We start from the raw sequence: 12,585 nt of genomic DNA, 5'->3' as shown, positions 1-12,585 counted from the left end.
CTTCCTAGTTTGATATAAAGACAGTAGTGTTTCCTTCCTTCAAAGACTTTAGTGAAAGAATGGGTGGCATTTTTATCGAAATCAACAATGATCACTAATTTATCTCCAGATTTTGTTGAATTGAAAATTTGCCCTCCACTGTGGTGAGACTTGAACCTACATCCCAAGAATATTAGCATAGACCTCTGGATTAGTAGCCAGCCAGGTAATAACTGAGTGTTGTTGGTTTCATACCTCCTTTGTACCCGGATATTAATTTGTTACATTTTCCATTGTCTGGTATAGATGCTAACAGACAATGACGGAGGTGAGTACAATTTTGTCATTGAAGAAACATTTGGACAGATACGTGGATAGGATAGGTATGGAGGGATACGGATAATATGCAGGGAAACGGGAATAGTTTAATTGTGAAAACTGGGTGGCATGAACAAGTTGGGCTGAAGGGCTTGTGACTCAGATAAACATGGGAGCATTTTTAATAATTCCATTTCTGCATCAACTTTTATGACATTTTATCGAGCATCATTGACGAGGCCAGTATTTGTTGCCTTTCCCCAATTGCCCCTGAACTGAATGGCTTACTAGATCATTTCAAAGGGCAGTGAGGTGTCAGCCACTTTGCTGTGGGTCTGGAGTCACATGTAGGCCAGACCTGGAAAGGACGGCAGACCCTCCCTCAAGGGACGTTACTGAACTAAATGGGCTTTTAACAACAATTGATGACGGTTTCACAGTCACCTTCAAGAGTGAGATTTCCATTTCAGATTTTATAATTAAATGGCTAGTTGACAACTCCAGGATCAATGGAGGAATTTGAAACTTCCATCTACAGGGCAATGGAGTGTTGAGGAATGAGGGAAGATCTCATAGAAGCTCATAAAATTCCAACAGATCTAGGCAGGAAATGCAGGAAGGATGTTCCCAATGATCAGGGAGACTAAGGATATGGTACAGTGGCTCAGTGGTTAGCACAGCTGCCTCACAGCACCAGGGACTGAAGTTCAGTTACAACCTTAAGTGACTGTCTTTGTGGAGTTTGCACATTCTCCCCGTGTCTGCGTGGGTTTGCTCTGGGTTCCTCCCACAGAATAAAATCATGCAGGTTAAATGCATGGGCCATGCTGAATTAACCAGTGTCCAGGTATGAGCAGGTTAGGTGGGTTAGACATGGGAAACGCAGGGTTACAGGGTTAGGATAGGAGGGTAGGTCTGGATGGGATGCCCTTCGAAGCGTTGGTGTGCACTAATGGGCTTGTTTTCACACCGTAGGGATTCTATGATACGGGGTAGGACATTTCGGACTGTGCTGAGGAGAGATTTCTTCACCCAGCGAGTGGTGAGTCTGTGAAATTCTCTGCCACAGAAAATGGTTGGGGCCAAAACATTGAGTATTTTCTAGAAGGAATTGGATATATTTCTTAGAGAAAGTGAGGAAAAGGTTTTATAATCAGCCACGATCATATTGAATGGTGGAGCAGGTTTGAAGAGCTGGATAGCCTACTCATCGTCCTATTTTCTTTATTTCTACAGCAGGATTTACTGGATTAACTAATCCACTAACATTATCATGTTATCATCATCATCTCGCTTATATATTTGAACTTGCCATTGTTTGCCTGAGTATTGCTTAGGATTTTCACTGAGCATCTCAGATCATTGAAGTCTGGGATCAGATCTCTTGTTTCTTTTTCGCAAAATTTGTTTCTACTTTTTGTGAATATCATTTGGTTTTCCAAAGCCCATCAGGTTGGGATTAATATCATTGAACGCTAAGCTTATGGGTTCAGATGGGCTTGCATGATTATGAGCAGTGGTGAAGGATGTTTTTGAGGTCCTGGTGAATGGAGAGATCTTCATTTTCCTGAATGCAGTGGAGTTCACTCAGAGCAGCAACATCATGGCAGATGGCTGGCAGTGGACAGTGAAGAATGACAGCCCAGGCAGTGAGGATGCTGAGGGTCAATTTGAAAATTCCGGTCACCCACTACCTAACTCAGCCCATTTGGAGATCAACAAGTCAAGTGCAGTTACTTCACTGTCACACCAGTGCACTATACTCAACTGCAGAGCTACAAAGAGCTCTCGCTGATGATTAGCTGCTCCTGATATCTCTTTCTTTATTGACTGGTTTCTGGGAGAAAGTGAGGTCTGCAGACGCTGGAGATCAAAGCTGAAACTTTATTGCTGGAACAGCACAGCAGGTCAGGCAGCATCTAGGGAACAGGAGATTCGACGTTTCGGGCACATGCCCTTCTTCAGGACTGGTTTCTGGGTCAAGTTCAACATTGACTTCACTGCAGTGGCTACCTTCTTAGGGTAAACATGGAGATGGGAGATGTGGTGTTGTGGTAGTACTGTTATTGATCTCATGACCTAGGGACATGAGTTTAAGTCTTACCATAGCAACCACAGATTCAAAATGCATTTAATTAGGTGCAAGTAGAATTGCATTTTTTTTTTCATGGGTTTGGGTGTTGCTGGCAAGACCAACAATTTTTGTCCACCCCTGATTGCCCTTCAACTGAGAGGTCATTTCAGGGAGCAGGTAAGAGTTAGATGCATGGAGGACATTGGTGAATCAGATGTGTAATTACATCAGCTGATGATTGGATCACTGTGTGCAGGCAATGACCGCCTCTATCAAGAGAGCATCTGACCATCGCCCTTTGGCATTGGGCCCACACACTTAACCGTCAACCATGCCACTCCTATTCTGCTGAATCTCAGAAAACTGAATGGAATTCAGAGTTATAGAGTCATACGTCATGGAAACAGACCCTTTTGGTTCAACCCGTCCATGCCAATCAGTTATCCTGGAGAAGTCTAGTCCCATTTGCTAGCATTTGGACCAAATCCTTCTAAACCCTTCCTACTTATATGCCCCGTCCAGATGCCTTTTAAATGTTGCAATTGTACCAGCCTCCACCACTTCCTCTGGCAGTTCATTCCATACACATACCACCCTCTGTGTGAAAAAGTTGCTCCTCAAGTCCCTTTTAAATCCTTCCCCCTTCACCTTAAACCTATGCCCTCTAGTTTTGGCCTCCTCCACCCTGGGGAAACGACCGTGTCAATTTACCCTATTCATATCCCTCATGATTTTATAAACTTCTATAAGGTCCTCTCTGAGCCTCCAGCACTCCAGGGAAAATGGTCCCAGCCTAACCAGTCTCTCCTTATAGCTCAAACCCTCCCATCCCAGCAACATCCTTGCAATTCTTTTCTGTACCCTTTCAGGTTTAACACCATTGTTCACACAGCAGTGCGACCAGAATTATAAACAGTATTCTAAAGGTGGCCTTAGCAATGTCTTGTACAGCTGCAACATGACATCCCAACACTCAATGGTCTTACCAATGAAGGCAAGTCTGACAAACGTTGTGTTCACCATCCTAATTAACAAGAATCCCTCACTATCAACATTCTGGGGTTACCATTGACCAGAAACTGAATCAGACTAGCTATATAAATACTGTGGGCACAAGAGCAGGTCAGAGGCTTTTATCCTGACTCCCCAAAGCATGCCCACCATCCACAGGAGTGTGATGGAATACTCCCCACTTGCCCTGGATGGGTGCAGCTCCAACAGCACACAAAAGGTTTGACATCATTCAAGACAAAACACCTGCTTAATCCACCACCTTCACCGTTCACCACCCACCCCCTCACCTTAGCAGCGGCAGTGTGAACCCTCTACAAGATGCACTGCAGAAATTCACCTTGCTTCCTCTGATAGCAACTTCCAAACCCACAACCAATACCACTGAGAAAGACAAAGGCAGCAAATACATGGGAATACCACTTACCTCCTGTAAGTTCCCCTCTGAGCCACTCACCATCCTGACTTGGAAATATATCATCTTCCCTGCACTGTCACTGGGTCAAAATCCTGGAATTCTCTCACTAAGGACATTGTGGGTCTACCGGCCGCACGTGGACTGGAGAGGTTCAAGAAGGCAGCTCACCTCCACCTTCTCAAGGGACGGGTAGGAAATACTGGACCAGCCAATGACACCACGTTCTGTGAAAACATGGAATAAATAAATAATCAGTCTGTTTGAACAGATTCCAGAGCCACTCTTAATCACAAACCCAGCCACATATGTAAGGAGGAACTCAAACACAATCTCAAATAATACAGCCTCCCCAAATACAAATATCCTTTTTTGAGACAGGTTTAATTCCAACCAATTTTGACTTTGACCCTTAGTTGGTCACAAAATCTTCACAACTGTTGAGACTTCAGTACCAATTGAAAACTAAGTTTGATAAAGTTTTGGTGGAGTAATGCCAGCTAAATTACTCATCCAGGGAGCCAGTACAGACAAGATGAGTCAAATGGCCTCTTTTTGTGCTGAAACTGTAACTACAATGCAGGAGGTGGTGGTGTAGTAGATCTCTGAGCTGGTAATCCAGCGAACCAAACTAATGGTCTTGGGAGGAGGGCACTGGAGCAAAGGAGGTTGGGGGGTAACCTTATTGAGGTTCATAAAATTAAGAGGATCATTTATAAGGTGAACAGCAAGGGTCTTTTTTCCTTAGGGTGGGGGAGTTCCAAACTAGGGGGCATATTTTTAGGGTGAGAGGAGGAAGATTTAAGAAAGGCATGCGGAGCAACATTTTTACACAGAGAGGGGGTCATGCATGGAATGAACTGTCAGAGCAAATGATGGATGTGGGTACAGTCACAATGTTTAAAAGACACTTGGATACGTTCATGAATAGGAAAAGGTTTAGAGGGATATTACCCAAGCACGGGCAGGTGGCACTAGTTTAATTTGGGAACATGGGTCAGCATGGACTGGTTGGACTGAAGAGGCTGTTTCTGTGCTGTATGACTCTATCATGGCAAATGGTGAAGATAGGAATTCAGTCAAATTTGGCTGTTTGACTGTAGTAGAAACCCATTAGGGAAAGAAGTCTGCCATCCTTACCCAGACTGGCCTACATACAACTCTAGAACCACAGCAATGTGGTTGACCCTTAACCACCTCTGAAATAGCCCCCAGCAATTAGTATTGGCAACAAATCCTGGCCTTTTCAACCACACTCACACTCCTTACAAGAATTCCAGGTGTCAAGCTCAGGTGAATGCTGTCATGGTGTTGAGGGAGTTGCTGTCAACTGGTGTGACCCTGTCTGGATTGTTGCAAACATTCAAGTGTGGAGTGGTGTGGCGCTGTTGTCTTCTGAACTGAGTCTTGACGGACAGTTTATTGGTGAGCTAGTGCTATACAACAATATGATGGTTTTGGAGAAGGGGAAGGAAATGGCCATGTTAGAGTTATCCTGTGATGTTGCACTCACACACAACTGGTCAGTTTTACACAGTCGGGTAGACGCCAATGTGGCATGTGGAGGGGTGGGAGTCAGGGGGTAGGGGGTGAGGGAGGAGTCGGCGTGGGTTGCACGTTCTGGTACATAACAGCGAGAACCATGCCAGGTCCTTTAGATTTTACAATTGTCTGCTTTTGATCTTAATGTGAGGTTCCACAGGCATAGAAAATTTATGGAACCTCTGGGCTAAAGAAGGCCTGAATTAAAGATCCACTTGGCCCTTGAGGTGTGACACTTCTTGCCCAAACACACTGATTAAAAATAATTGAGAAAAATTGGATTTAAAAAAGAAACCAACTGTGCCACCAACCCACCCAATGCTGCATCTTACAAGGTATCAGACCTGGTGCTGGATGGTAGGGTTATAATGGGTGGCTCTCTTCTTTGGCCAGCACAGAAATGAAGGGACGAATGGCCTGTTTCTGTGTTGTAACTTTTCTTTGGTTCTGTCACTGTGATGGAAAGACCATAATTAAACACTTTTCACATTTCCCCTCTCTCCTGTCTCCAGCCCTCTTTCTCTCTCTCCTCCTTTAAGACACCCTTGAAATCCTACCTGTCTGACCACCCAGGCTCATAGTTCTTTAAGTGACCCAATGTCAAATGTTGTTGAATAATGCTCCTGTGAAGGGTATTGGTTTGTTTTATGGCATTGAAGACACTATATAAATTCAAGTTATTGTAGTGAACGGAATGGTCGACTTCCTTAGATTTAGGGGGAACATTGACTTCCTCTTGCTGCCCCAATACTCTCATCCTCTCTATTGTTGTTCACAGTCACGTTCTCCTGAAGTAGTCATAGATTCATAGAGGCTTACAGCATGGAAACAGGCCCTTCGGCCCAACGCGTTCCTGCCGTATAGTGTTCACAATAATCTTGTCTCATTTGCCTGTGTTTGGTCTATATCCCTCCATCCCTATCCCATCCATATATCTGTCCGAATGTTTCTTAAATGACAACATTATACTCACCTCCACCACTCCCTCTGGCAGCCTATTCCAGATACCCTCTGGACTCTATTATATCTCTCCCCCCGACCTTGAAAAAATAGCATTAGAGAATACAAACTTGCTCCTCCTCCTGTCTGCACTATATTCCTTCCTGGAAACAGGTAAGTACCATTTGAGATGCTGCTCATTTCAAAGATACATCCATAATGTCCTACTACTCTTCTGATATCCCAATTTGTTGCAATTGTCAGAGATTTAGCATTCTTGCAGTTATCCTGATGAGTGCACGATGAAAAGTTTTAGCAAAATGTCTCTCTTTTCAATAATATGCAAATTCTGCACCATAAAATGTCTCAATGCTTTTTTGTTAGTTATAAAAATAATTGAGAAAAATTGGATTTAAAAAAGTACAGTGGATGAGCACCTCCTTCTTCATCCTAATATTCTGTGACTCTGGTTATAATTTTGCAAAATTGCTCAGATTCAAGAATGCTCCCAGCAGACTAGAAGTTCGAAAGAGTAACTCCAAGAGTTAATTGAGAAATGGGGAGGAGAGAAAACCAAGAACTGCAGGCCAATTAGACACCTACTTCATTGGAAAATGCAGGAACCTCCTTTAAGGAAATCGTAATAAGGCACCTAAAATGTTATAGTCTGATCAAACAAAGTCAACTTATTTTCACCGAAGGGAAATCATGGTTAAGTAATGTATTTGCATTTTTGAAATAACTGACCAGAGGTCAATATTCTGTCACCAAGTCACCCTTTGTTTATATGCCCACAGTACATGGGCTCTGACCAGTCAGGCCCTAAATTGAGTGACCTCCTGAATCTCCTGTATATATCTGTCAGCCAGGGCTCCCTGATTGACTGAGGTTAACCCAACCAGGGGTCTCATAGTTAATGAGATCCACCTTCCTGCACTCCAATTTCTACAGTTTTTTTTAGGGATGAAACTAGTAGGGTATATAAAGGGTAGGTTAGCTGTAGAGTATTCAGATTTCCACAAAGTATCCAATAAAGAACCACACAATGAGTGTTCACAGTAAGGGCTAATGGAGATGAAAGAAAACTTGTTTAACAGACAATAAGCAGAGAGTAGGGATGCATGGGTCTCTTTCAAGCTTGTAGGCTATGGAATTCTGTCTGGTTGAGTGCTGAAATTCCTACTCTTTACCTTTATCTGTGTTCATGGCTTGGAGGGAGATACCAAAATGATATATCTAAGTATGATGATGACAGAAAGATGGATGAGAATGTGAGGTGTAAGGAGGAGACAGAGAGGGTGAAATCTGGTGTAGTCAGGTTAGAATAGGCAACAAGTGGCAAATGGGGAAGTTTTTTTCACTTTTGTAGTAAGAATAGAAAAGTAGAAATTATATTTTGCAAGGCCTCAATACGAGTGAAGATTGATGTTCAAACAGACTTCATGTACTTGGGTAAGAAACACAGAAAGTCAGTGTGCAGGTACAACAAACATTTTGGAAGGCAAGTAAAAGCATATTGACCTTAATTGGAAGGGAATTTGAAGACAAGAATAAATCAAAGAATCCCTACAGTGCAGAAAAAGGCCATTCAGCCCATTTAATCTGTATTGACCCTCCAAAAAGCATCCCACCCAGACACACGCCATCCCTGTAACCCCACATTTATCATGGCTAATCCAGCTAGCCAGTACATTATGGACAATTTAGCATGGCCAATCCACCTGACCTGCACATCTTTGGACTGTGGGACGAAACTGGAGCACCCGAAGGAAACCCACACAGACACTGGGAGATTGTGCAAACTCCATATAGTCACCCAAAGCTGGAATCAAGCCTGGGTCCCTGGCGCTGTGAGGTAGCAGTTCTAACCACCATAAGACCATAAGACCATAAGACATAGGAGTGGAAGTAAGGCCATTCGGCCAATCGAGTCCACTCCGCCATTCAATCATGGCTGATGCGCATTTCAGCTCCACTTACCAGCATTCTCCCTGTAGCCCTTAATTCCTCTAGACAACAAGAATCTATCAATCTCGGCCTTGAAGACATTTAGCGTCCCGGCTTCCACTGCACTCCGTGGCAATGAATTCCACAGGCCCACCACTCTCTGGCTGAAGAAATGTCTCCGCATTTCTGTTCTGAAATGACCCCCTCTAATTCTAAGGCTGTGTCCACGGGTCCTAGTCTCCTCGTTTAACGGAAACAATTTCCTAGCATCCACCTTTTCCAAGCCATGTATTATTTTGTACGTCTCTATTAAGTCTCCCCTTAATCTTCTAAACTCCAACGAATACAATCCCAGTATCCTCAGCCGTTCCTCATATGTTAGACCTGTCATTCCAGGGATCATCCGTGTGAATCTCCGCTGGACACGTTCCACTGTGCCACCATGCCACCCCTAAGTCTTACTGTAACTGTACAGGGCTTTGGTGAGACCACACCATAAGACCAGAAGAAGTAGGTACCAGTTAGATCATTGTGCCCTTGAGCCTGCTCAGCCATTCAATAATATCATGACTGATTCAATATTCCTCACGTCCACTTTCCTGCCCTTTCCCCAATACTCACAATTCCCCAACTAGTCAAGAATCTATCCATCTTAGCTCTAAATATACACAAGGACTCTGCCCCCACAGCTCTCTATGGCAAGGTGTTCCATAGACATTTGGTATAATGTGTGCACATTTGGTCTCCATATTGAAGGAAGGTTATCAATGCAGTGGAGGTGGTACAGTGAATGTCCAATAGATTGACACCTGAGATAATGTGGTTGTCTTACAATCAGAGACTCGGTAGTGTTGAGCCTATACAATATGTTGCATGGAAGAGTAGAGTTAATTATGATATTCAAGGTTCTGAAGAGACTCAGCAGGATGACACTGAAAGGTTTCTACCCCATATCTGGAGAATCTAGAACCTGGAGTCACAATCTCAGGGAAAGGAGCTAAGGATTGAGTGTAGAGATGAGAAGAAACTTCTTTGTTCAAAGGGTATTGTGACTCTATGGATTTCACCAAAGTAGTCATTGTGAATGCTGCATTATTGAATAGATTTATGGCTATATATTCCACTCTCCCAGGGAAAAGAAGGATATGAGGTAACAGATTAGAAAGCGGAATTAAAATTAATGATCAGTTATCATAATATTGAAGGGCAGAGCAAACATAGAGGCATGGAGTCAGTCGGTCCAACTCATCCATGCTGACAAGATATCCTAAATTAATGTACTCCCATTTGCCAGCACTTGGCCCATATCCCTGTCAACCCTTCCTATTTATATACCCATCCACATACCTTTTAAATTTGTAATTGTAGCAGCCTCCACCATTTCCTCATTCCATAAACTCACCTTGCTCTCTGTGAAAACGTTGCCCCTTTAGGTCCCTTTTAAATCTTTCCCCTCGCACCTTAAACCTAGGCCCTCTAGTACTGGACTCCCCCACCACAGGGAAAAGACCTTGTCTATTTACCCTATCCATGCTCCTCAAGATTTTATAAACCTCTGTAATGTCACCCTTCAACCTCTGATAAGGGAAAACAGCCCCAACCCATTCAGCCTCTCTCTATAGTTCAAACCCTTCAGCCTTGCCAACATCTTTGTAAATCTTTTCTGAACCCTTTCAAGTTTCACACATCCTTCCTATAGAAGGGAGATCAGAATTGTATGCAGTATTCCAAAAGTGGTCTAACTAATGTCCTGTACAGCTGCAACATGACCTCCCAATTGCTATACTCATATGGTCTACACCTATGCATTGTGTTCTTTTTTCCCTGGCTTTTAGAGGAGAGATTGTGTTGACTTGGCCCATCCCTTACTGGTCAGAGTATTGAGTACAGGGGTTGGGAGGTCATGCTGTGGCTGTACAGGACATTGGTTAGGCCACTGTTGGAATATTGCATGCAATTCTGGTCTCCTTCCTATCAGAAAGATGTTCTGAATCTTGAAAGGGTTCAGAAAAGCTTTACAAGAATGTTAGGAGAAAGTGAGGACTGCAGATGCTGGAGATCAGAGCTTAAAAATGTGTTGCTGGAAAAGCGCAGCAGGTCAGGCAGCATCAAAGGAGCAGGAGAATCGACGTTTCGGGCATAAGCCCTTCCTGAAGAAGGGCTTCTGCCCGAAACGTCGATTCTCCTGCTCCTTTGATGCTGCCTGACCTGCTGCGCTTTTACAAGAATGTTGCCAGGGTTGGAAGATTTGCACTATAGGGAGAGGTTGAATAGGTTAGGCCTGTTTTCCCTGTAGCGCCGGAGGCTGAGGGGCGACCTTATAGAAGTTTATAAAATCATGAGCATGGATAGGATAAATAGACAAAGTCATTTCCCTGAGGCGGGGGAGTCCAGAACTAGAGGGCATAGGTTTAGGGTGAGATGGGAAAGATATGAAAGAGACTAAGGGACAACTTTCTCATGCAGAGGGTGGCACGTGTATGGAATGAGCTGCCAGAGGATGTGGTGGAGACTGGTACAACTGTAACATTTAAAAGGCATTTGGATGGATATATGAATAGGAAGGGTTTGGAGGGATATGGGCCGAGTGCTGGAAGGTGGGACTAGATTGGGTTGGGATATCTGGTCGGCATGGACGGGTTGGACCACAGTATCTGTTTCTGTGCTGTACATCTTTATGACTCTATGATTTTAATGAGCAGTAGCCTTTAATGCCTGTAAAATTCTTAACGGTCATGACAGAGACTTGACAATGGGTTTTCTCCAGGTGCTCCGGTTTCCTCCAACAGTTCAAAGATATGCAGGATAGGTTGATTGGCCATGGGAAATGCAGGGTTACAGGGATAGGATAGGGGAATGGGTCTGGGTGGGATGCTCTTCGGAAGGGTGTTTTGGACTTGATGGGGCTGAGTGGCCTGCTTCCGCACTGTGGAGATTCCATGATTTGATGACAACGTAGCATGTAAAAAATTATTTCGTCCTTGCTTGGGAATTAGAACAAAAGGGTCACAAATTCGCAATAAAGAAAATCAATCATTTTGGATTGAGATGAGGAGAACTGACCTCTCTCAAAGATTTATGAATCTTTAGATGCCTGTATTGCAGAGAGCTGTGGATGTTAGGGCTTTGAGCTGATTCTAGACAGAGATGGAGAGATTCTTTGGAGACCGATATGTGGGGAGAGTGCAAGCAGGTGAGAGGGAGAAGGTAAGTCCTTGCCTTAGTGAGTGGCAGTGGAAGCTGGTTGGCTCCAGCTCTTAATTCCCAACATCCTCATATTCTTTCCTTAAATTCAACTGCAACAAATGGAAATTTCTCTGTCTCTACAGGAACGAATTCAGACCCTGGACGGTAGATGTCAAACCTACAAAGATAGTCAAAGCGAAGCAGCTGTACCACCCCCCAGAGGCCAAGGTGGCTCATGAAACCAGCTATAACACCACCTTCCGGGGGCAGTTTAGCAAGCGGGCAGAGATTATCAGGCCCGGGACAGCAGATACCAAGGCCCCTGAACGCAGGAAAATGCGAAGCCTCTACAGTGAAGCCTATAAGGAACCTGCCAAGGTAAAACTAAAGATCCCAGCACTTTTCGCCTCTTTTCCAATGTCATTACCTCCATGAGAAAGGGCATCAAGGGAAATCACTATCAATTGGCCAATGTCTTTATTCAGACAAATATTTTCAATGAGAGGAGACCTTATTGAAGCATGCTAGATTCTTAGGGATTTGAAAAGGTAAATGTGAATGACTTATTTCCTTTTGTGGGAGAGCCTAGCACTAGAAGGCATTATCTCTGAATAAGGTGTCACACATTTAAGATAGACTTGAAGAGGAATTTCTACTCTCAGGGGATAGTGAATCTATGAAATTCTTTACTACAGAGGGCTTTCGAGACTGGTCAGAGTATTGAGTACGGGAGTTGGGAGGTCATGTTGCGGCTGTACAGGACATTGGTTAGGCCACTGTTGGAATATTGCATGTAATTCTGGTCTCCTTCCTATTGGAAGGATGTTGCAACATAGTACAATTGCAACATTTAAAAAGTACCTGGCTGGGTATATGAATAAGGAGGGTTTGAAGAGATGTGGGTCGGGTGCTGGCAGGTGGGACAAGATTAGGTTAGGATATCTGGTCATCATGGACGAGTTGGACCGAAGGGTCTGTTTCCATACTGTACATCTCTACAACTCTATGACTCTAAGTATATTCAAGTCTAAGAATGACAAATTTTTAATCAGTCAGTGAATCAAAGGTTAGGAGGAAATGGTAGGAAAATGGAGTAGAGGATTTTCAGTTCAACCATGATCTCATTGAACAACAGAATGGACTCGATGGACCAAATTGCCGACTGCTGCTGTGT

The 12,585-nt window shown here is 43.8% G+C and overlaps 1 protein-coding gene across 1 annotated transcript in view; it reads left to right on the top strand.

Annotated features, from left to right (window-relative positions):
- Positions 1-12,585, top strand: part of map6a (microtubule-associated protein 6a) — a 43,728-nt gene that overhangs the window by 23,931 nt on the left and 7,212 nt on the right. Inside the window, exon 3 of the mRNA XM_043692483.2 lies at positions 11,555-11,789. Coding sequence (XP_043548418.1) covers positions 11,555-11,789 — 235 coding nt within the window. The remainder of the gene's footprint in view (positions 1-11,554; positions 11,790-12,585) is intronic.

Source organism: Chiloscyllium plagiosum, unplaced genomic scaffold, assembly GCF_037043375.1.
Source record: "Chiloscyllium plagiosum isolate Xiang-an unplaced genomic scaffold, Cpla_swu_hap1 HiC_scaffold_6, whole genome shotgun sequence".
Taxonomy (NCBI): domain Eukaryota; kingdom Metazoa; phylum Chordata; class Chondrichthyes; order Orectolobiformes; family Hemiscylliidae; genus Chiloscyllium; species Chiloscyllium plagiosum.
The sequence above is the reverse complement of the archived record's forward strand: the minus strand, read 5'-3'. Positions and strand labels throughout refer to the sequence as shown.